Source organism: Anas acuta, chromosome 5, assembly GCF_963932015.1.
Source record: "Anas acuta chromosome 5, bAnaAcu1.1, whole genome shotgun sequence".
NCBI classification, from domain to species: Eukaryota; Metazoa; Chordata; class Aves; order Anseriformes; family Anatidae; genus Anas; species Anas acuta.
Genome location: NC_088983.1, coordinates 36,874,305 through 36,899,031, shown reverse-complemented (window position 1 = coordinate 36,899,031; position 24,727 = coordinate 36,874,305). Strand labels below are relative to the sequence as shown.

The following is a 24,727-nucleotide window of genomic DNA, read 5'->3' as shown; positions in this document are numbered from 1 at the left end:
CCCAGCGGCGGGCGGCCGCCATCTTGGAGCCGGGAAGGCCCGGAAGGGGAAGCGGCGCGGAGCCGCTGAGGCTGAGGGGGCGGCCATGGCACGGGGCCGCTGCGGGGCCCGGGGCGGCCGCGGGGGCTGAGGGGGGCGAGGGGAGGCGGAGGGGAGCCGGGCTGGGCTGAGGGGAGCCGGGCTGAGGCGGGCAGCTCGCCGCCGGGCGCCATGGATGACTTCCCTGCCATCTGCCTGCTGTCCCTCGCCATGCTGCTGGCCTGCTATGTGGCGGGCATCATCCCGCTGGCCGTCAACTTCTCCGAGGTGAGGGGGGGGCCGGGCCGGGCCCTGGGGCCGGGCTGAGGCGCGCAGCGGGGAGCTGGAGCTGGGCTGGGCTCGGTGCGTCCTGCCGGCTCCTGTCAGCAGCGCCCCGAGCCCGCTGCCCCCGCCTGTGCTCCGCGCCGTGTGGCGGTGCTGCCCTGCCCCGTGTCTGTCTGTACGGCTGGAGCAGGGAGCCCCTGGCTGTGTTGGGAGCCCTTGTCTGTGTTGGGAGCGCTGGCAGCAGGAGCACAGCTCGGCGTGAACGTGGCACTCCGCACCGCCAGCGGCCGCCGGCTCGCCAGCCCTGTGGGGAGGCAGCGCTTTGCCCGCCGCACACACGTGTACGGACGAGTTTAATGCCTCGGTTCGGTTTTAGGCTTGCCATAAGCTTGTTGCTGTAAGGAGCTGTCTGCTTGGCTGGTTTAGCAACGGAGCTGTCTCTCTGCGCTCGTTTTATGTGCAGACACCAGTCCTGGAAGTGTCAGATTAGCAGTTACAATCGTCTTGTTTAAAATGGTCGCTTAGGCCACCACTACGTGAGTAATTTTAAACTGAAATGACTTTTTGGGCTGTGCGTTATGTGGTCTGCAAAAAGCTTTCTAGGTGATGCTAGAGAAAAACGCCTCCTCCCCCTGGGTACTTATCATGGTTAAGCAGAAAACAAATTAATGCTGTACGTAATAAACCCAGATGATAGAGTACAATAGAATTATTCATTAATACGCTTCTTCAGATGAGTTTAACTGTGGACCTAATTGTGTTTTGATTTCATATTTCTATTCTTTTAATTACACTTGAATATTCTTGAGAGTATGAAGCTCCAGTAAAGCCAGGTGTAACTAAACATCAGTGATGAAAAGGTTCAGACGAACAGCTCTCTGCTTTATTTCTACAGGCAGATGTACATTTTCAGTTTAATCCCGATTTACATGAAGTACTCTAGGAGGCTAACCTTGGGCCAGAAACCACACTCTAGCAGTACTTGAGGCTCTCTGAAGCTGCAGCCTAAATAGTCAAAATAAAAACAAGTTGTTCAGGTAGTTTGAATCTTTTCCTTGGGTAACAAAGACTCACAGTGTTGACTGGAATGGGACTGTTTACTTTTTGCTAGGTCCAAGTAAGAGTTTCAGTGTCATGAAGATTTAAACCAAGAAATAACTGAGGTGTGGAACAGCTTGCTCATTTGAGGAATTTAGGTTTTCCTTATGTATTTTTTAACAGCATTTTCTCTGCTGCTCTTAAGAAGAGACGCACAACTGGTGTGGAACTGCAATAGTTGATTTCCGGGAACTTTTTGGAACTGAAATAGTTTGGCTTCCTGAATTAAACTAGATGACTTCCCTGTCAGGATAAGTTGCAGTTATTAAGTTGCTGTATTCACTGTTTTGAAGTATTTCATATTGAAAAAGAAATGCAGACTTTTCTTGAAATAGTAATTTCTCAGTGTTTAGTATTTTAATGCATTTTTAGAATTCACAGGTGTCCAAATTGAAGCCGTGCTCCATATTTGCACTAGTAATAAAGCATTAGTACTTGAGGTATTTTTTTGGCAAATGCACACACACAAATGCATGCACACAGTGTAAAAGAGATTATAGTGCTGCAGTATAAAATCATCTTGTTTTCATTCTGAAACACCATATTTTGGCAAAAGTACAATGGGAACAGTGGGTGTGGAAGATTATCTTTTCATCTAGATTGCCACTGCTTAATGATTTATCAAGTGTAATTGTCATACATGCAACTGTACCATGCATGTTGATGGAAACTTGGCATCTTTTGCATATTAGTACTCATGTTTTCCCCAGTGATGCTGTGATTGTTTCCCGATGGTCCCACTTGGCTTCCTTTCAGAAAGCTGGTTGTGTTGTCGAGAGGTTGTGCTGTTTTTCTATGCCAACGTCACCCGTGTAGGCGAGATAAAGAGGGCAGGTAGTACGACGTGTCTGTGCTACAGTGGTTTCACAATATTTAAGCACAGACCTTTGTCTCCAGGGCTCTGGTAGCTATTTGGTGGCATGCAGTCCTCTTGTGTGTGGAAGGTGATAGTTCTGCCACAAAATAGGTGATATCCAATTGTTGGGAGGACCTAATTTTGCATGGTTACTGTACGCACTGTGTTGCAGCCTAGTTCAGGAGTGACCTCTGCAAGTTGTCACATTTTGCAGTCTAGCAGATGATGCCTATATAATTGCATTTTCAGCACATGGCTTTGACTCTAGCCTGTCAATGTTGTGGTCACAGGGAAGCAAAAAATATTAGGAACTGTTCTTGTGTTGGTCAGACAGAATTTGCTCAAACAGTACTGCAGTTGAGTTGAGCATCTCTGGCTTTTATGCTTTGTTTGGTCCAAAATTAGGATATAACTAGGAGAACAGTCGTTACTTATGGTATCAAATGCCTACCTACCCTTTGTGGTATTTTTTAAGCATGTAGAAACTTTTCCTGGAGTATAAACTAAACTTTTTTTTTGTTTACTGTACTTTAAAAGCATTAAGTTTATGTAATTTTTGTTAAGATTTAATTACAAATTTGCAAAACCAACCAACTGGAATGTATTTTAAAAGCTCTCTTTGCAGGGGGGAAGAGGGATGGCTGTGGTTTGTAATTCAGTAAGTTTATACTTACTGAATAAAACTTAATTTGATGCCTTTTTGAAGACATGGAACACATCATCAGGTCTTTCAAATACACAAAAGTACATTTCTCTTTAATTACCTTTTATTCACAACTGTTTTTAAAATAAGCTCTTCTTCAGTGATACTGTATTAAACACAATGCCATTAAAATATGGCAGTTTTAGGATAGACTTTTATGCAAGGATTGTTTTAGAGACTGAAATGTAGTTCATCTCATGTAACAGTCTTATAACAGCTTAACTTTGTTGTGTCTCTCGAAACTTGTAGGTGACTTTTGTGCTCTAAAATCTTCCTTTTATTCTTCCTGCAGTCCTAAAGCTTTTCTTAGCCTTTTTCTGTTATCTAAATATAGCTGACTTTGTGGTTTGTACTCTTATTTGACCAACGTATTTGCATCTGTAGAGGCGTTTATATTTTTGTATCTCTCATTTTTCTGTCTTTTCTTTGGCAATTTACTTTGTTTATATATTTTCCTTTGTTACTTAGTCTGACATTTTCAGGAACGGGTGACTTATCCTGTGTTGTGCTATACCTACGAGAGGTTTTAGGGAACTTACAAGTTAAAGTAGGTTTCTAGTGGGAAGGGTATTTAATGGGTATTTGATAACAAACCCAGAGCAGAGATAAAGTGTAGAATTGTGAACATGCTGCACTTCAGATGTGTTCTCCATGATCCTTTGTCTCTGCAGGCTTTGCAATTTGAGGTCTTGGGCGTGAATTAGCCCCAAATAACTATTAGTGTCAATTATAACAATTCTGGCTGTTGTCAAATATGCACCACTTCACTTCTCTGATGTTGCTAGTCTAATGGGCTATCTCCAACTTTCATTTCCTATTTCAGCTGTTTGTAGTGGACACTGGGTACGTTCACATTTCAGCCAGTTAATCGTTAGAAATATAGGACTGTGCAGCTGGGTCTCTTGAATACGAATCAGCAAGAGGTTTTGTGGATCGTTCTCTCTCCTCCACTCCACTTTTTCCCTACCCCATTTCCCTTACTCCCTTCTTAACAGAGGTTAAGTGTTTTCATTCTTAAAGGTGATGCTTGTTTTGTGCTTGCTTGCAGGAGAGATTAAAGTTGGTGACCGTTCTGGGCGCCGGGCTGCTGTGCGGAACTGCCTTGGCCGTCATTGTGCCCGAAGGAGTACATGCACTTTATGAAGACATCTTGGAGGGTAAGAACCAAAACTATGGCTCTAGATAGCCTTGTTCAAGGTAACTTAGGTCACGGCTTTATTATTCACTGCGGCCTGTTTGTAGGGCTTTTAACATAAGATTGTCAGGGGCTTTCACAGTACGACACAAAGCCAGCACACAAATACAGAACTGCTGTAGATAAGATACTGTACGTTTCTGGTGGTTTGGGAGAGGAGTGCGATCAGGCTGGGGATCGAGTGATTCTTGCCGAGTGATCCTATCACTTGCAGGTCCAGCGTAACAGTCTGCTCGTGGAGCCATAGCCCATTACTCTGGGCCATGTGTAATGTTTCTTATTGTGGGGAGAGTTAAACTTTAACTTTCACCGGAACCTCTGATGAGGTGTAAGGATGTCTTTGGGTGAGAATGGACTCATCGACTATTTGCTGTTGCATTTCGTAACATAGATCACTTGTCATTTCAGCAATTGCTGGAAGTGCTTTATGGATCTACGTGTACTTGCCATGTAATTGTTTTCTCTTTTGAAACTGAAGAACTTACTGAAGTACAGATAGAACACTGGATGGCAGCTGCTGTTCCTGCCCCCAGCAAGCTGGGGGGCTGTTCTGAGCCAGTTAAAATGGTCTGAAGTAGGAACCAAGATAACTTAAGGCACCTGACTGAAAATTGTGGTTACGTGGGGCTAATTCACAGAGTAGGAGGTGTTTCTATCTTGGGTGGTATAAATACATCTTGTACCCAGAAGTCTTGGAAAATCCTCAGATTGAGGTTATGATTTTATTTTGAATAGTTGGGGCCCGTTACCTTTGTTTGCAGTGCCCTTTGAATCTTGCTTTAGCTTGGCGTGATGTGCTATCACATACCTTCTGACAACTTTCTGATTCTGAGCACGCTGGGAGGTATTATACATGCAGTAGTAAACAGCAACAACTTAACGGTCACAGGAGTAAGGCCTATGAAGTTGAGACTAGAGAAATCAGCAATTGTCTGATGTACATGGTCCTAATCTGTAATTGAGAGATAATTGCAATACTCTGGGTTTTGTGCACTACTGCATCTTTCTTATTTCAACAACCTTTTACATTTATTTTTAGGAGTATGCTTTCATCTATTGTGCTTCAGTTTCCACACAATTTATATGGTGTTTCACTTATCTTCTGTTTACTTCAAATCTATAAAATCATCCATTATCAAGAAGTAAAAGAACCTCTGATTATGCCTTTATACTGTACTGCAATTTGTGCACTCCAGTGTAGGATGTCTCTAATGAGCTGTAGCTGTGGGCTTGCTCTTCATTCCATTTTAATTCAAAGTAGAATAAATTTTCTTCTAATGATACGGATAGCAGTAAATACAATTACTGTGAATATTTGCATATTTTTCACTAAATGTGGTGTACAGTTCACATTTAATATCTACATTCAGATGTTTAGAGCTGTTAATGTATATTTTTATAATACATTATCAGGGGAAATGTCAGAGGTATTTACCTAGTAAAAAAGTTTTTTTTTTCCTGTGAATGACTTCAGGCTCAATTCTGAGCTCACAGTATTACGAGTGAAGTGATTCTGTCTGTAAAGAAGTGTGTAAGTGACATTAAGAGAATGATCTTTTCCAGACAATTCTCCCTTCTGTGGTTGTCTTTGTAGTTTAATTTTGTCCAACACATTACACTTGCTAATCAAAACCTAAGTCATTGTTTTCATTTCTTGTAGATGCAAGAGAGAATGAGATTTTATTTTTTTTTTATTGCAGAGAGGCAAAATGCACAGATATTATGGATTTAACTACAAAAACACTTGTGATACCTTTCTTAGAGAAGTAGGACATTCAAAGTTAAGCTTAAGATTCTTAGAACGTATCAGCTTTCAGTACAGCTCTTGCAACGTACCCATTTACGTCACTAAGTCTGGAAAGGTGCTGAAGGGAACACTGAGGCTTAAGGCTGTATATGGTGTACACACACACATGTATGTATGTGGGCTGTGTTTGCCCAGTTCCAAGTGTAATTTAGCTCTGGTTTCCTGTTATCAGAACAAGAGTTTGCCATTGTTACAAAAGTCACTTACCCTTCTGTATCTTCCCTCAGGCTGCAGAATAAGTAACTGCTCATTTTTTGACCTCTTAGGCTTCAAGGAGAGCAAACAGCATGCCATGAATCAGATTAGTATTTGCTCGTAAACCTGTTTATGCACATATGTACATAGTGAAACCAAGTATTACCAATACATAAAATCCCTTGGTGACTGTGGTCCTTTGTTTTAACTGGTGAAACTGCATGACTCTGGTTGCTGTGAATTACCCACAACATCTTAAATCTTGGAATAATCTGAAGCAATGTTATCTTTTTTTTTATAGAGGTGGCAACAATATTGTTTGGTCTAAATTGATTTATTGGTTGATCTTGTGCGGCAAAGAGAGGCTTGTGAAATCTTTCAGAGAACCAGCCTATTCTGCTGCTCTTTGTCTGTAGTAATGGCATGGTGCCAACATCTTGTGCAGGAGGGTGGTACAACTGAGGCAAATCCAAGAACGTGTGAATACTCCAGCATAAAGATGCCTTGAATCAGTCACGTTTTTACTGTTAGTGTCTAAAACTTCAGAAGTTGCCAACCAAAAAACCTGCCCAAAATGACAGTTTTGCTTTTGTCACTTAGACCACAGATGCTAGAAAAGGCATGATGTGCTGTGCTCCGTTTTGTTTGTTGCTGTTCTTTTTTCAAAAAGGTGAGAGAGATTATTCTACTTTTTTTAGGTAGCAGCATATCTAGAATAAACCTTAAAAGTGCAGACAGATTTTGTGTTGAAGTGTAGTGATTATTCACGTCTCAATTCATTACATCCTTACCTTGATTCAGGCACAACAAATTGGCTCTTCAGAAGTCAGAAAGCTTTCCAGAGCTGAACGATAATTCCTTCCAAGCCCATGCTTGTTCTCATACTGAGAAAACATTGGTTGCTGTTAGACCAGTGAAACAATCTAGTTAATATTCTACTTTCTTAAGTGCTGTATGCTAATCCTGTTAGTCCTTTTACCCTTAAATGAGATTAAAGTTAAACAAAAATCAGTAACATTATTTACAGTGAAGACTTCAGAATTTCTGATGGAAATTTCTGATGGAAGTGAGAATTGCTGATGGAAACTTGCTTAATCAGTGCTCTTTGATATTGTAATCAAAGCATTGCTGCCCTGTGTAATAGCAAGGAGTACGAAGTGAAACCTAGGTGTTTGTGTTACTGTTTCAAGCTATTTTTTCAAAAAAGATTTTTAAAGATGGGGAGTACAACTGGTGGATAAGGTCAAGGAGATCATTTTAAGCTTGATATAGTATTTAAAAGGGGTAGGAAAAGTGATGAATACATAAGGAGTGACAACTGGATCGTATGGATTGAGCAAATGCAGCAGAGAGGAACTCGAGGAAGAGATTGGAAATACCAATAAACTCCAAATCTTCCCCTTAGTTAAAAATAAACAAAATAAGTATTGCTGTACATGCATAAGGCATGATTGAATACTTGTGGGCAGCATGATCCTGTCCTTGCTTCCTCAAGTTATTTGCTGAAAGATTTGCTCAAGTAGGAGAAATGTTGAGACATGTTTGTATCTTGCCAGCGATGCCCAGATGTCTCTTAGAGTAGCTGCTAATTGCTGCTAATCACAGAATGGCTGAGGTTGGAAGGGACTCTAGAGGACATCTGCTCCAACTCCCTGCTCTAGTGGGGCCACCCGGAGCAGCGTGCCCAGGACCATGTCCAGGCAGCTTTTGAAGATCTCCTGTTGCAACTGCAAGGCTTACAAACTCTGGGCAACCTGTGTTGGTGCTCACTCACAGTTCCAATGAACAAAGTCTTTTTTTTTTTCCTAGTGTTCAGAGGGACCCTCCTGTGTTTCGGTTTGTCCCTATTGACTCTTGTCCTCTCTCTGGGTACTATGCAGTACCTGGGGACTTAATTCAAAATTTCTTATTCCTGATCTTTGCTTGTGCCTTTCAAGCAGTGTATTTCTTTATGCCTAGGCCTTCTTTCTGCAAACAGCAAATTCTTCACTTAAGATTCTTCTGATAAGATTCTTCACTTATTAGCTAGAAACTGGTTTAACTTTGTTAAACCAGACAAATGTCTGGGGCCTACAAGAAAGCAGGAGAGGGACTGTTTATCAGGGGTGTAGTGGTAGGACAAGGAATAATGATTTTAAACTAAAAGAGGGTAGATTCAGATTAGGTATTTGAAAGAGATTCTTTACTAGGAGGGCAATGAGGCACTGGCACAGGCTGCTCAGAGAATCTGTGGATGCCCCATCCCTGGCAGTGTTCAAGACCAGGTTGGATGGGGCTTGGAGCAACCTGGTCTGGTGGGAGGTGTCCTCCCCATGGCAGGGTGTTGGATTGAGAAAAGGAAGGAAAAAGTGACCGTGCTTTATTTAGCCCACTGTCTCCTAATCTGTTTGTTTGGCTGCCGCAGGGAAGCATCGCCCAGTGAGTGAGATGCAGCACGTGGTGGAGTCTGAGAAGGTCGCGGAAATCCCGGTTGTACACGAGTATGGCCACGACCATTCCAGGTTGCACGCCTACATTGGTGTTTCCCTTGTCCTTGGCTTTGTCTTCATGCTTCTGGTTGACCAGATAGGCAGCTCTCATGTGCACTCTACAGATGGTAAGTAGAGAAACATTTGGTTATTCTTGCTAATTAGTTCTAATTAGCAAGGTGCGACTTTTTTCTATGCTGCTGGGATTTAATTTGACCAGTCACATCCAGAATTTCAGTAGGTGCTGCTCAAACATAAAGCAGGGTCTGTGTGAAACGTTTGTGCTGGAAATCTGTCGTGGAATCCAGCATAATTTGAGAGCTTGCTTCATTAATGTAAAATAACTGCAGGCATGTGTATTGTGTGCGTGGAGGGTGACTTGACACTGGAGTTATTGTCTGTTTTACAGTATCACCCATAGGGTTTTTCTTTGGCTTTCCCAAAAACTTCAGGTTAGTCTTACCATCGTTATTTTTCCTACTTAATTGTCATACGTGTAGGCAAAATTTGCAAAAATAAAAAAAGTAAAAAAAAAATTATCACAAGACTGCAGAAAGAACTACATTTCAGCTCTGGTCCTTTGCTGTAACTGCACGGCTGGGCTCCTGTATTAGTCTACAGCCTCACTTCAAAATGCTTCCTGCGAAGTCCAAAGATTTCTCAACTTATTGCAAGATTCTCAAAATGCCTCCAGTTGCCCTTGTTTCTTGCTGCAGCTTCAGGTCCAGACTGTAGCTTAAAATGCTCCAAAGGTATTTTGTCATCGAGAAAGGTATTTATTGCCTCTGGCTGCTCACTTTTCCCTACGTAGTCTCTTCTGTTAGTAGAATTTGCCCCTCCAAAATTAAGGAACATGTACCACAAGAAAAAAGGAGCTGGGGGGGGGGGAAATGTTTTGTTTGGATCCTTAGCAGTTCATGGTGCAGCTGCACAAATGCTTGTATGGGGTCAGTGTGATGGGACAATTATGAGTGTCTTTCTCTAAACATAGAGAAATTCTAGAGGCTGGAATGGAGGTACGAACTTAAATGTGACTGTCCCCTTGAGTTTTACTTCTGATCAATCAATGCAGTTGAAGAACTTGAGAAATCGTGTTATGTGACCAATCTCCGGTTTTGACACGAGTATACCATCCCAGTCATCTGGTGCAATTGCTCACGTAGGCTCTCCCTGATAAGGAAGACCAATCTAATGGAAGAGAGTATGTTAATTTTTTTTAGCCAGCTCACTTCCTTGATATGAGACTGCAGGAGGAAAGAAACAGTATTTTTCTCTTTTGGCAGAAGTGCAGACTTGTTAAAATAGCTGTGTAAGCATGCTTGCGGTCTAATTAAGTAATTCCTGTTGAACTATTCTAGAATTAAACAGTTGAATAATATGCTTCTATATTTGCATAGGACTTATCACTGTGATAAACAATGGAGCTTCCTCGTATCACTTTCACTGCTGGTTGCAGTCACAGTGGATGTATGTGCTGGGCTGTATAATTAGCTCACATGAAAACGTCCTCAGAGTAGTTGTCAAACAGCTGCAGTCAAAGCACTGGGTCAGGAAAAGTACTGAAATCTTTGCAGCTGCCCCCACAAGAAGTAGCATTTATTGCTTACTGGGAATTCCCAGAGAATCAGTGCAGCAGGGACTGTCACAGATTGTCACCTGAAGGAAAACTGGGCTGGGTGGGGGGAAGCATCCTGACCGTTGGAGTAACTTGAGTTTGGGATCTGAAAGCTAGATTTTCTTCCCCTTGATAGCAAAGAACTTCAAGGTTCAGTTTCAGGAGCTTAAGAAAAACAGCTAGTATTGCCTGTATCAGTGATCCTGTAAGTTGCAAAAAAATAATCTATGATTCTGTTATTTGTTGATGGAATTTTGGGTTATTTGAAGGTGTTAAGTATCAAACTGTTTTAGAATAAATTTAATGCAGAAATTCAAGAGCTGATAGTTTCAAATACAGCTGCCTAAACTGCTTGTCACAGGTAAGTGATGTGCAATGATACTTATAATTTTTCTTCCAGCATAATTTGTTTATTTGTTCTCATTATGTTTGCTTTCCTCATGACCATTTCAGATCCAGAAGCTGCTAGATCGGGCAACTCCAAGATCACCACAACACTGGGATTAGTGGTCCATGCTGCAGGTAATGAGGGACTTCTTGTTAGAACTTGAGGAGGGCTTCTGTTGCTCTGTGGCGTGTCCCTAGGTGCGATAGAAACACTTGCATTTTAGTTTAGAAGGTGTTTTTTTTATAAGCAAAAAAGAGGGGAAAGAACTAAGGCTTTTTACCAAAAGTGGCTAAGAAAACATACTCCAGTACTCAGAATGTTTCAGAGAATTTTGAGTGCTGTGTTTTCCCTTCTTTATTTTTCCTGTCTAAAATATTGTGTGACACTTTCTGCCTGTCCTTTGCTGGCTGCTGTAGCTGCAGGATTTCAGTACGTGCATACTCATTTAATATGTAGTATGAAACACCTTTGAGTTTCTTGTCAGTAAAGATGTGTTTTTAAAAATAAAAAATAATATCGTGTGGAAAAAGGAAATGATAGGGTGGAGCTTAAAGGTTTGACTGAAACATTTATGTTGATTTACAGGGATTGAAAAAATTAAACTTGTATTGCAGTTAGCCCATGTTCATGTTGTAATCCTTCATTATATATCTGTAGTGTAAATATGATACCTTTTAATCTGCTGGCAGTTACCGTGTAAATGTCTTAATTTTGATCAAAAGGTATTTCACTAAACGAAGTGTCTACATAGTACGGATTAATACAGTATCTATTTCCTATTTCATTTAGACAATAAAAATGTTAAATGGTACTAAAATAATGTATTTAAACATTCATTTGAAGAATAGTAAATAAAGTTCTTTTAATGTTAAGAATCTAAAGCAGCTTTAAAAAATGTATACAGACAGCACTTCTACCACAGAAAACGAAAATTAGTAAAGTTGTTATTTGATTCTAAATTGTCAGACTTTGTCAATGCTGTGTACGTTCTCCTTATAATTTTTATGGTCTTGGGGAATGTGATACAGCTTCTGTTGTGGGTTGTCTGAAATCCTCAAGTTGTTTTACCTGAAGAAACAAAGGGGAATGAATGACATGCTGAGCTGGTTTATTTAATAGTATTTTGAGTAACGGGACCTCTCAAATGTTTTGTGATCCCAGCCATTATGGGGGGGCAGCTGAAATTTACATGGAGGAATAATCCAGGAACTTTCATTTCTCTTTCAGCCGATGGTGTTGCGTTGGGTGCAGCAGCTTCTACTTCTCAGACTAGTGTCCAGTTAATAGTGTTTGTTGCAATTATGTTGCACAAGGTAAGTCAACAACCAAAAATCTGTTCTTTAGTCATTAAAAACTGTTAAAGCATACAGGCATTACTGAAGATCTTAAATTTGATTGATGGTGTAATCTGGAAGTGTGTCATCCCATTGAAATGAACAGGTTGGCAGTACAACTTCAAGGACCAAAAAGCACTGGTATGTGTATGACAGAATAGTAAATGATAGATCTAAGTCTGAATGAGGTGCAAATGAGAAGAAATTCAGTCTTCTTACTGCCTAATTTGTCTGCAGTTGTTGGGAGGAGTCTCCCAAATGCAGTGATAGAAGAACAGCTCATTAAGAAATATGGCAGCTTCACGTTACTTTTTGAAACAAGGTGTATTTTGGTGTTCTTTTAGATAGTACTTTTGGTGTGGAGGGATGGGTTTTTCTTTTTCTTTCTTTTTTATTTTTTTTCTTCTGTCTTTTTCTTTAAGGATTCTTGTTGTTATAAAAGATGTTTTCAAGCAAGATGTGGATGGTGGACCACAGGATTATATGCTAGTATTTTCAAGGACACAAAATATTTTTATGCTGTTACACAGTTTTTTGTTTTTTTTTTTTTACACTGTTTATATTTTTTTGCCTCTGTTCTCAAAAAAGTGAGAAGGATATTCATGTTATGAAGGGTTTCACAGTGTGTGGGGTTAGTCTTTTGAAACTACATAATAATGGAGTACTAGAAAATAACTTCTGATTACCTGTGTTATTGTAGTAGCTTCAACATCAATCATGACACTTCTGCAAGAAAAAACTGTGAAACATTTTTTTTAACGATAACAAGCAAGCAGTGAAGATGGGAAGATCTTTTTTCCTTAATGTTTACGCAAAGATTGGCTATATAGGTGTGCTGATCCACATGACTTATGGCAGTATGTACATATATTACAATAGTTAGTCATGCGTATATTCAAGCACAATTTTGGATTATTATATGCCCCAAATGTTTGGAAATTCAGGTTTAGTACATCTTCTGTTCAATGTTCACGCAATAAACCATTCTTTACGTAAACTTCTTCAAAGGTGGTGATAACAATGTCACATGTTGCTGTGAAGCTTATTTCACAGCTAATGCCAGACAATTTTTCCTCTTTTGTTTGTAATGTTCAAATTAACTGGCTTCTTAAGTTTTGCAGTTGCACAATTTTAAAAGAGAACTCTTCCCCGAAAGATTATCAAGAAATACGTGATATTGAAAGAGTTTATCTTTTGTGGTCATTTTTTATTATTTTCTTCTGATCCAGATTGATGCTCATCTTCCTCACTTTCCCCCCTCACTCATTTTCTTTCTTTTATTTTTTTTTAAGAAAAGACTGCACATAAAACCAGCTCTAATACCTTTTAGTTTGTCTTGAATAGTATTGTCAGGGTGGAGTTCTACTGTCTGTGAGTAGAAATACAGTAAACTGTATGAGCAGGACAGCCACGCCTTGTGAATAAGAAACTGGGTGTTAGTGGGGGGAATACAAAAGTATTTGCTTCACAGTGGGAATAGAAGTATAACTGAATGATGAACAAACCAAAGAAGCTCTTCAGTCGTTGTTCATTTGCTATATCTCTTTGGGAATCTTTTCCCTTCCATGTTAATTGTAGAATTTTTCTGTTTCGGCTTTATTTAAAAAAAAAAAAAAAAAAAAGGAATAGGAATGCATAACTTCAGGATGGAAAAAAAGGAAATTACAGAAGTTAATGGAAATTTAGGGATTATAGCAACCACTCAAGTCAGAATGAACATCTGAGCATTTATGACTACACAAATATCTTTACTTGTGGTACCTTTCCCAGTGTTGCACTGATAGGATAACATTGTGCATCTATAACTGCAGTCCTTGTTCTAGAATCAGCATGAGAACAGTATCAGCTCTTGCTTCTATCCCTTCTTTTTGCAAAGAATTTATTGGTAGTATGAGTAGAGCAATCAATATCTGAGAGTCTGCAGTTGGAGTTTATTCCCTGAATTTCTTCTTTATAAACTTTTAAAATGTGCTGCTACCCCCCAAAAAGATGGGTCATAAAACAGGGCTAGGACTGCAGTTTGCTGAGATGGGCAGGATTGTCTTAATTCACAGTTCACATTTCTTTTTCTCTGGAGACCTTTAAATATTTTTCTGTCTTACTGCAACTCAAATAAATAAAATAAATAGTTTGTAGGCTGATGAAAATCCAAAATATCATTTACTTGAATGATAGGCAGAACATGGCTTTCCATTAGGTAGTGTTCTTAAGGCAGAGCATTGTATAAGGTTCTGTTTATCTGGGTTAACTGAAACATGTAAGTGCCTTCCCCAAATTTCTTCGAAATCTGTGCATTTCAGTGAAGTAAGTCATATTTCAACTTAATCTTTATCATGTGTTTTAGGTAATTTTAGAATGAATTGTATTACCAGTAAATAGTATTTTTTTGCAGGCACCGGCTGCCTTTGGCCTGGTTTCCTTCCTGATGCATGCTGGGCTGGAACGGAATCGAATTAGAAAACACTTGCTGGTCTTCGCATTGGCAGCACCTGTTATGTCCATGGTGACATACCTGGGGCTAAGCAAGGTAGGTCTGCGATGTTTGTCCTGCCCAAAACATAGGTTAGTGGTGGAGCTCAGGGAAATAAGTATCATACACGATTCACAATTCTGTCTCCTATCAGCTTTATAATGTCAGTATCCCCATGTGGCGTGGAAGACGTTAAGCAACATACTAAACTACTGTCACTGTGAGAGAAGGAGAGTTGATAAAAGTCCTACTGTGTCTGGACCTTTATAGAATTGTTTCATCATTGATTGAAGAAATTCTGCTCATTTTAATTTTTCGCTCTTTTTGTTTTTTTTCCCATTTCACAGAGTAGCAAAGAAGCCCTTTCAGAAGTCAACGCCACCGGAGTTGCTATGCTTTTTTCTGCTGGGACTTTTCTTTACGTTGCCACAGTTCACGTCCTCCCAGAAGTAGGAGGAATTGCTCATAGCCACAAACCTGAATCAACTGGAGGAAAAGGACTCAGCCGTCTGGAGGTGGCAGCCCTAGTCTTAGGATGCCTTATTCCTCTAGTTCTGTCCATTGGACACCATCACTAAGAGCGCGAATTTCACCGTTCTCCTCCTTGATCTGACATGAGCAGTAAATGTCGGCTGCTCCCTTTATCACTGTCTGTCTTATCCATCATCCATCCCATCTACTTTATGGAGTTCAGAGGGAACCTTGATTGCAAAATGAGGAATACTGGGAAAATTTTTAGTGTAGCAAAATGTACTTTGGCAGCCGGACATAAATTCTATGTAACTCTTCTGAAGACATTTGCTATTTTAATTGTTACTTCTGGCCCTATTCTCAGGGAAGACGGAATTTGGAGTTTGAGGAAGGTGAGCGGGGAAGAACATGGCGACTCATCATGAAATTGCAATCACCAAAGTATCCTGCAGTTCAGCTTTCAAAGCTGAGAGCAAACAAAGGATGGCTGCCTTTTGAGAGGTTGAAGTCTTCTTACTAATGAAGAAGGGGGCTCTCCCCCATCGGTTCCATGTTGTCTTGGCAACGTGAACGGTTCTTGTAATGTTTGTCATTAATTGTATTGTGAAAGCGGGCTGCACTCAGAATTCTGGACAACAGTGCTATTGTGACAGGTGTCCTTGATAGGAATGAAATGCTGTAGAGAGAGCGTAGGATTAGAGTAGGAAATCAGCTGGTTAAAAGTGCAGAAATGAATTTTGCAGTGTATTCCATTATTTAAGGGATAGAAGCAAGGAGAGTATCGTTCTGATTATTTATGCAATTGTTAATGAGTTTTAAACAGGCAGTATTTACTGGGAGATGGTCTTCTGCCAAGTAAAGCATAGGCACCGAAAATGTTAGCGGGAATTAGGTATTTGTAACTGTGATTACACTACTGCTACTCTTGAGAGAGATCCGTGTTGTCCTTTGAAATCAAGCTGTTCTGGGCTCTGAGGAGTAAAACTCTGATGGAAGCAGCTGTAGAGGGACCAGAGAACTTTACTAGCTCATTTTCAAGAGTCTGAACCACTGAGATCAGTGGTGTGTGTGTTTCTCATTAAATAAAATGTATTAAGGCTAACGTAACAAGATCTATAGATAAATATTTATGTTACAGGTAGAATACAAAGTGTTTCTAACGCAGTTCTAAACAAACAAACAAAAAAGAACAGGCAACAAGCAGAACAAAAAGAACAGCAGAACCTGGTGGGTTTCCAGTGGACCTGTTAGCATTTCGCTTTTCCTTTGGGAACCCTGCTTTCACCTTTTACTGATAATCATTAGATTCGGTGAATCTACTTGAAGACTTATTGCCAACTGCTGACGCCTCTCACTGCAGATGGGTGATACAAGATCCATCCCTTTCCAAGCCACAGCATTTTCTTGTCAGGCACCTTTTCTCTTATGCAAATTATATTACACTTTAATAACTGTAGTGCATTGAAAAGTCAGGAATGCTTGATGTGCACAGACTCAACATAAAATTATTTCTTTAGGGGAAATTTTTTAATGCTGTACCCTTTTTGAGCTATACTTTTTCTGCAGTTTTTAAAGCTAACATTGCCAAATATTTTTTTTTAAATGGATTTTCAAAGCCTGAGATCTTTCCTGAAGTGCTTATTGTTTCAGTTTGAATGAGCGTGTATTTTTTCATGCCATTTATTGCTTGTACTACGCAGGCCATTGTGCCTTTTAACTTCCATACATTTTTGTCACCGTCCTGTTTGTCTAATAGCCCAGCAATGGGCACGGCCTGGCTCTTGGCCTAGTGATGCTCCATCTGTTGGCTTTGTAACAATGCAGGCGTATCCCAGGAGTGCACCCAGTATTGATCCCCAGGAGTGCTTGTTCATTTGTGTATTTTACAATATGTTAGGTGAACTTAAATGTCATTGAAAAATGACTAGAAATGATCTCGCACAAGATACCATTTTCAGATAGAATTTCAGGCCTAAACAAGCATCTTTGGCATTAGAGCTTCAAAAGTTAATCCTGTTTTGAACAGCCACCGCAAAATTAGTGATGCAGATGAGATCCTCTGCTGCATGTCCTTAAACTGTTTTTACAACATATGTATGCAACAAGTAACTTACTAGTTGTTATCTGTTAAAAGGTTCAGTGAACAGGTTACTGACACATGCGAATGACATACATGTACAGGGGTATTTATACCAGAGCTCCCGGTGTTCTCCCTGATTTCTCTTTATCTTCTTCCTTCGTGATGTCACTATTTTACCTTGCTTAACCCTTCCTTTTGTTTCCAGGAACTGAAGAGTTTGCAAGATCTGTAAAAAAGCAAAAGCAGGAAATAAGTTAGAGCAGCAACAGGTGCTTGAATTCTGTAGAACAGCAGTTTTTAAAGTGGAGGCTATCTGCCTGAGTATGCAAGCTAAGTCCTTCTCCCACTAGACCTGAAACAGTTTTCATATGGAGGGATGAGTTCTGTTTCTTGAAAACTGATCCAAAGAGCAAACTTAATAAGCCTGATGAATGTATGTGAGTGCTTATTCATGATGGGTGATGCTGGCATGCTGCAGGATGTAGGGAACCTGTTCTAACTTGCAGTGTTCTGGGAGAAACTTGAGTTTCTCAAATACTGATCCAGCCGCCCTTATGTGGAAAACGTTTGAACTGGAGTCCCAGTGGCAAATGGCAGCAGGAAAGTACTATGCTCTTCTTTTGTTTTCTTTATGTAAAGCCACATTTTATCATCTGCCATTTGCACATCATCCCTGACTCCACTAGTTACACTGCTATCCTGACGCTGTTCCTCTTCAGCCTTGTTTTGTACACAACAGTTGCGGCAGTTTAGGGGGTGCGGGTAGTACCTTTTCGTATGAATGAGAGTTTGCTTCACTGCTGGTGTAACCTCTGGCATGTTAATCATAACAGGTGCCGCTGGTGAGAAGCCTTGTTGTCTTTGGTTTTTCCCCATCCCTTAGGTCATGTTTCCTGTTGATGGGGCAGCTACCAGGAATGGTAATACTCAATTTAATAATTCATGAGCTATGGAGGCCGAGTTAGAGCAGCAGGCAAGGGATATATAAAGTTAAAAATCGACAGTTTGAAATTGGTGAAAAAAAGTCTGATAACACAGCTTTCATTTTGGCACTCAATTACGTGGTATAAGACTTCTGTGAAAGTTTTTTCTTACCTATTTGGAAGTAGTGTTTTCTTTTTGCTGCCTCTGTTATCTCTGTGTTGAACAGTTATTATCAATTACGTAGCTGAAACTGCAATGACTAAGGAAGATTCTGGGTATGTCATAGGAAGGATGTAAATCTTAAATGACCAAACCTTTTCAAATCATTAGGTCCACGTGGAGGATTATTTTATAGAAGCGATACTTTATTTACTTCATTAAATTACTCTGCATTTTATCATATCCCTGTTCTTACCTATCTCCCCATCTGTCACAATAAATCCAAGCACTGCGTGTAGTCAAGGCCATCTGGTACAATTTGCTGTTCCTCAGGGGACCGTGCTGCAAGCAAGTTCCTCTTTATTCTCCCTGTAGTAGCCATCTCTGCCTGTGTTTCTGCCGTGAGGTAGGTGGCAGTAGGAATAGCAGGCAGCACTTTAACCAAGTGCCAGGCATTTCCCCTTTTTCTTCTGTCAATCCCTCTAGGAAACCTATAATCTTCTCATCACTCTTTTTTTTTCTTTTTCTTTTTTTTTTCCTTTTTTTTCCCCCCGTTAATGATTTCTTAATTGATTGGACTAAAGCTGTGATTCTCTTCATCCCAGTGTGTTCAGGTACTTTCCCTACTGCTCTAATTCTTCTATTGTTCCTTGTGTTTAAAAAAAAAAAAAAAAAAAAGGAAATCTTTTGTTTTCAGCACCTGGTGGCAGATGCAGAGGCTGCTCTGGCTTTAACTTGTGTGAGGAAGGTAGATCTGCCATGCCGAGACAGAAGGCTTTGATAATTATTCCCTGTCATTTCAGATGTTAAACACAAAAACCCACTGCTGACTTCTGGTTTCAGAGAACCATCGCTAGGTGGATTGTGTAAAAGAATGACATCCAGGAGACCCAGGAAGTCTGTTTATTCACGAAAAATTCAGAGCCTTCAAGGAGCTTTTGAGAGTAGCAGATGTGTCTGTGCGGTACCAGCTCTTGGCAGAATAACAGAGATGCTGTGGAATAAATGCTGCTGCTGCTCTCGTCCTGTTCTGTGCTGCTTTGCGTGGGACTTGGGAGGAAGAGGAGGAAGTGTGTTCTGTTGGGGTGGGAGGAGGAGGAGTTGTGGTGTGGTGGGAAAGTTTGAGTTTCAGATTCCTGTTCACCTCAAATTTAAAAAACAAAACAACAACAAAAAAAAAACAACAACAAAACAAAACTTTTATTTCTGATTTTCTTTTTATTAAATCTCTTAGCAGCCTTGGCTTTCCAGGGAAGAACACTGCGTGGTCATTGCTGTTTACCGGACTCCTTGTATGGAACTGTAATTTTAATGTCTCTTTTTTCAAACCATTTGTACACAAAATCATTCCATGAATGGCTGCCTTATAATTTTTCCACTTTAATTGTGAATGGTTAAAATAATGTTGCAGTTTTCAATTTGTTTTATTATATTAAATTTTTACTAGGTGCAGAGCTTCAGAGTTGGCTTTTCATTTACTGCATGGGGTTTTGTGACAGCTCGAACAGAGGAATGACAATCTTAAACGGGATGCAAGCACTGCAGACAGTACGTCTGAGTTTTGTAGGATTGTGCTTGCAGCTTCCCCTCGTAATGTCTGAGCACCACTTGGAAACCCGAAGCATGAAGCTGACTGCACGTTGGGAGGCAGTCTAGCATGTTGATTTGGACGTGGCATGAATGATTTTAGAGGTATAAATACAGACGGGATTTGACAGCTCTGCCTAAGAGGGGCGTTTGACAACTTCTGTCTCCCACCGAGTGCTGAGGAGCTGGCGTTGCTCTGAAGCTCTCTGCCACCCTCTGGAAAATCTCGGATGCTTACAAGGCAGAGGTGTCTTTGGAGGGTCGTGAAGAGACGACTGGCTCAAGATTGCTGACGAGGACGTGCTAGGTCTAAAGAAAACTGAGAGCACAGGTTGGAATGAAGTCATCTCAGCCCCCAACCCAAAATGCCAACACTCACCAGAAGAATGCAGCACGAGGTACTTCGTAACGGAGCAGCCTCTGGTATTGATGTGAGTGACAAGTCAACCTTAGATACGTAGGCAAAAATGAGTTCCCCTACTTTGCAGAAAACCCTAGCCTCCTTTTTGTGTTATGGGGGAAAACTGCTCTGAAGTCTTGCCCCTGTTGTGTCTTTCCTCTCCCCTTGCTGCTCTTGGGCTCCTTCTCACAGCTCAGCTTTCCATGTGTCTGCCACGGGATCCTGCCGCTCACCTGCTCACAGCTCTTCCGTATTGTTGTCAGTCTTCACTATTGTCACATTTTTTCTCGAAGGCAGCCTACCTGCTTCCTGCCACAGGCAGTGAAACGAAAGGCAGTGTTAAACCACAGCTATGTGAGCTTCCTCGTTAGTCCCGGTAGTTGTAGTCATTTTAACTGAGAGCAGATTTTGTTCCTGCTGTGAAGAAAAAATTGTCTTCTCAGGCTCCTGAATTTCTCTGGAAGGGTTTTATTTGCTTCTGACATAATTTTGAGTTTCAAAGAATTGTTGAAAATTAATTTTTTTGAAGAGGTGGGTAGGCAGGGGATATGAGGAGAGCTTTGAAAATGGATCGAGCAAAAACATGCAGGATTTTTTTTTCTTGCTACGGGACACTTTAGGGCATATTTTTAGGGTTTGCAGGTTTTCTTAGAAGATTTGCAGAAATCCAGGCAGCTGTGTGTTGTGTGCTGTGGCTTTCTGGAAGATGAGTGCTACAGCTACTGCCAGGATTTAGTGCAAGGCTGAGAAGCAGAGTTGGGATCTTTGAATTAAGTAGGAAACAAATAGGAATTTGGCTGCAGGTCATGAGACAGTTCATAAGGAAACACCTGCACAGGCGTTTCACAGCTGTGTATAGGTCCCGGGAGGAGCGGTTTAGCAAGTAAGTGGTCTGAAAATGTCATTTGACCTCGGGTGATAAAACACCAGAAGCCATCAGCTGGGGCAATTCAGGAAATGTTAATGGTTTAGAGCAATGCAGGGAGCGGGAGCGAGGCAACCCCTTAAGAAGCTCGTGGAGAGGTAATGAAGGACTCTCAGGTATTTATGTACATGGATGAGATCCCCCTGAGCTCCCTCTGCTCCAGCCTGAACAGTCCCAGCCTTCTCCTCACAAGGAGAGGTGCTTCGCTTCCTTCTCCTTCTTGGTGGTTCTTTGTTGGATGCTCTCAAGTTTGTCCATCTAGGGATAGCTCTCTTGTGATAGTCAGCCTTTAGAAATAAAGGTAAGATGCTGGCTTGACTCGTTTTATTGATATTCTTGCCCTCCAGCTGCCCTGTAAGCAGGGTTGGCTATCAGGCATAGCCTTTCAGAGGAAGGGGAATTATGTTATTAGGGAATGAGGAAGGTATTCTTTCCCAGAGCAAAGAACCTTCAGGCATCCATTTAAACAATAGCCTCGATGGAGGTAATTTAGAAGTAATTCAACAGACAAAAAAAAAAAAAAAAAAAAAAAATTTTCTTCTGTGGTTGCTATCTATAAGGTTATCTAAGATCCTGTAACCTTAAGGGTTAGAATGGTTTAGCTCTTTTACTGGAGCAACAAGCAGTCTTCTGAGTTGTTTTTTTTTCTGATAGCTCATAGGACTTGTGGTTAGGAAGGTGTCATCTCTTTGTGCTGCCGTAATTACAGGAGAACATGATTAACGTGGAGTCAGTGAGAGAACTGAAACAAATGGCAGTTTTGCTGTTGTACCTGGTACAGGCAGATGAGAAGCCAGCACTTAATCAAATAGGCTTTTTTTTTTTTTTTTTTTTTTTTCTGCAAATAAAGCTCAGTTTTAATGCTGAAACATTACTCAGTATATTAGCATACTTTTAACGTATTTTAATAAAAATGTTTTCTGGCTATTTGGAGACTTAACTGCAGCGGTCTGGTGTCCCTCCTTGTGGAGCTGTGGGGAAGGAGGAAGTGTTTTAGGGGTGTTTATGTTACAAGAGACCCCGAACGCTTAAATATGGAGGAACAGTGGTGTTGCAGGCATCCCGATGATGACTGTAGAGTGCTCCATCATTGAGGGGAAAAAAATGTTTTTTCATAAGCATTTTTATCAGACTCATTAGGGATGAGCACTGCAGCAAGAAGATGAGCTGTCATCTATTGTTCCAGCTTACAAATTAAACCATTTTTCTACTGATATGTGCAAACCTCATCCAAATGTCCCTCCAGGCAGCATTGCGGAGCGTTCACCCTTCTTACCATGGCAATTTTTCTCTTGTCTAAAATGTCTGGAGATTAACAAGCCATTACAGTGGATTTTCGATCAAGAAAAATGCCTCAATCAGAAAACATGTAGAGCTAATGAAAAGTAAGCTGCATTATGACTGACACCAAACCATATACAGCATTTAGGTAATCTGAAATCCAGGGTGAAATTATTAGGGGAAAATTGCTTCTGTATCTGTGTGCCCGTCCTGTGTCTGCAGTGATTGCTTATGATACATGATCACAGTTTGTGTTGGAGTCTGTGGATGTTAATGGTCTTCTGGACCAGACACTACAACGTGGGTGGAAGTAAAGGGACTGCAATCAATTTCTAATTTTCTTGCAGTTGAAAAACACCTCGTAGAAAGTAGCCCTGCACCACTGGATCCAAGCTACTGCGTGTGTGTGTGCTTGTGATGGTCTGGGAGTTGGTACCAGTGTCGCAGGTGAGGGGCTGTGAGAGAAATGAGGTTATGTGCTTGAGGCAGGGAGATCCTGCCAGGGCTGGGAACTGAGCCCAGGTGTGCAGAGCCCTGCCTCAGTGCTCACATCACAAACACAGTGCTTTTCTGTGCTCAAGATTAACAGGACCGAATAAGCAATTGCCCCTTCGAAATGCTGTCCCCAGGACAGCTGCCCCACATACCTGCCTTGTCTCTGAGTGTCTGGGTACCACGGGCAGCAAGGGGCATGGAAATCTTAAAATTTGTGTGTTTCAGTAGCCTGTGCTACTGCTGTGGCATGTGTATGAATGCTGTGTGCAGTCCTTAGCATGACTTGTATGTTTCCTATGCAGAAAGTTGCCTGGAGAGCCCACCAAGCAATTGCTGCTGAGCTGTGTAACCTCCTCAGACATTTTCTCTCTAACTTCCTACCCCTGCTACTGGGTTCAATGCTCTTAATCAGGAGCTTTTTGTGTGTGTGTGTGTTTTTGTTTTTTTTTTTTTCGACTGATGTTGAACCAGGTGTGGGTTGGAAGCTCTCTTAACTGGTTCAGTGCTAAGCATTTTCTGTTCATACAGGCCACGTGAATGTTTCAAGAAGACTCTGGGCTGTCCTCTAGAAGGAGCTTTTTCGGAGGCACCTTACTGCTCCGATGCGTTATTCCAAGGGCCCTGGGAACGTCCGCTTAGCAGAAACATTTCATTTACTAAACACCAGAGCAAATGAGTTTTCTCCCAGGAGAGATCTTTCAGTAGGATTAAAACAAAAACAAATGAACAACAACAAAGCAGTCTCCTTTTAGATGGTGAGAGAAAGGGTCATGAACTTTGGTGTCAGTCCCTGAGCAAATAACCCCCAAAAAAGCCAGGCTGTGCATGCTTGCCATTCACAAAGCTGTTGGACGAGCTGCTGGCTATCAACCCCCTTCGCTCTTCAATAAACAGTAAATTGACATCTTATTTTCTGTCTTCCTGTAAGCCTCCTCAAGTGGTGCTTACCTCCCCAGCTAATGATTTGATTAATATGACTCAGGGGTCACTGAAAATGGATCTGGGAGGGTTTGAATGGCAGGGGCTCATGGAGGGCTTTGTCTGGACCACTCTACTGAGACTGTGGGACCACGTCAGATGGGGTTATAAATCTACAAAGGCTCTTTGCCTTAATGTCCATTTGCTTTGAGCTCTGCAGGACAGCTCCGAGTTCCCATCTGACGTTAAAAATTTAATCATGTGCAAAAGAAAATCTATCAGTGGATCATGTGAAAGAGATGGATTGGTGCTGGTTGCTTCTGCTGTGTTTAAAGCTGCCCCTGCGCACAGCTGTGTATCTGGGGAGCTGGAGCATCATGTTGGTAGGTAAATGTGGCATTTTACCTTTGCAGGAATGTTACATCAGAAATGAAACTTGAGCTGGACTTATTATTTATTTATTTATTTATTTTGTCTCCTCATTGCTCCAGATGCCTGCTAATACCTCTCATAACTGCTAATGGGCCTCTGGGTGGAAACAGCCAAAAAAAAAGCTGTGAGAGGGAAAACGAATCCAAACCGGAGAGCCAGAGCCGAACCCTTCTGACTGCAGCAGCTTCACCCAAATCTCATTTTCCTAGCCTCAACCTGAGAACTGGTGTGCTCTGTTCTTTGTAAAGCGCTGATGCAAGGCTGCCCGGGACATAAAGAAATAACTTCTTACTTTCAAAAACTGCAAGGCTCTGCCCCGGCTTGGGTTATCCAGCATGTTCTTCCTTAAACTGAGAGGGGCACCGCTAGCCAGAGGGTGGCCTGTGGCTATGGAGCATTGCTTCCCTGTGAGCTCACACTGCTGCTTGCCTCTGAGTAGTTTAAGCAAAATTGTATTGGCTTGATGTGTAGGAAACCCAGGGACAGCAGCAGGGAAATAATTTGCTTGTCAGTACAACCTGTCTCTTCACAGGAAGGCTTTCTGAGCAAAGCTCCAGTGCTTTCTCCACAGGCCATGCAGCTGTGTTTTCCCTCGGAGCCATCGAGAGTATAACATCCATCGA

General features: G+C 41.3%; 1 protein-coding gene across 1 annotated transcript; it reads left to right on the top strand.

The window, feature by feature from the left end:
• The first annotated feature begins 53 nt into the window (after positions 1-53).
• On the top strand, positions 54-15,380 carry SLC39A9 (solute carrier family 39 member 9). The gene is made up of 7 exons (XM_068684165.1): positions 54-306; positions 4,009-4,117; positions 8,562-8,753; positions 10,694-10,762; positions 11,856-11,941; positions 14,355-14,489; positions 14,780-15,380. Exons 1-7 carry the CDS (start codon positions 211-213, stop codon positions 15,008-15,010), a joined length of 918 nt encoding a protein of 305 aa, XP_068540266.1. The 5' UTR covers positions 54-210; the 3' UTR covers positions 15,011-15,380.
• The last annotated feature ends 9,347 nt before the right edge of the window (positions 15,381-24,727 follow it).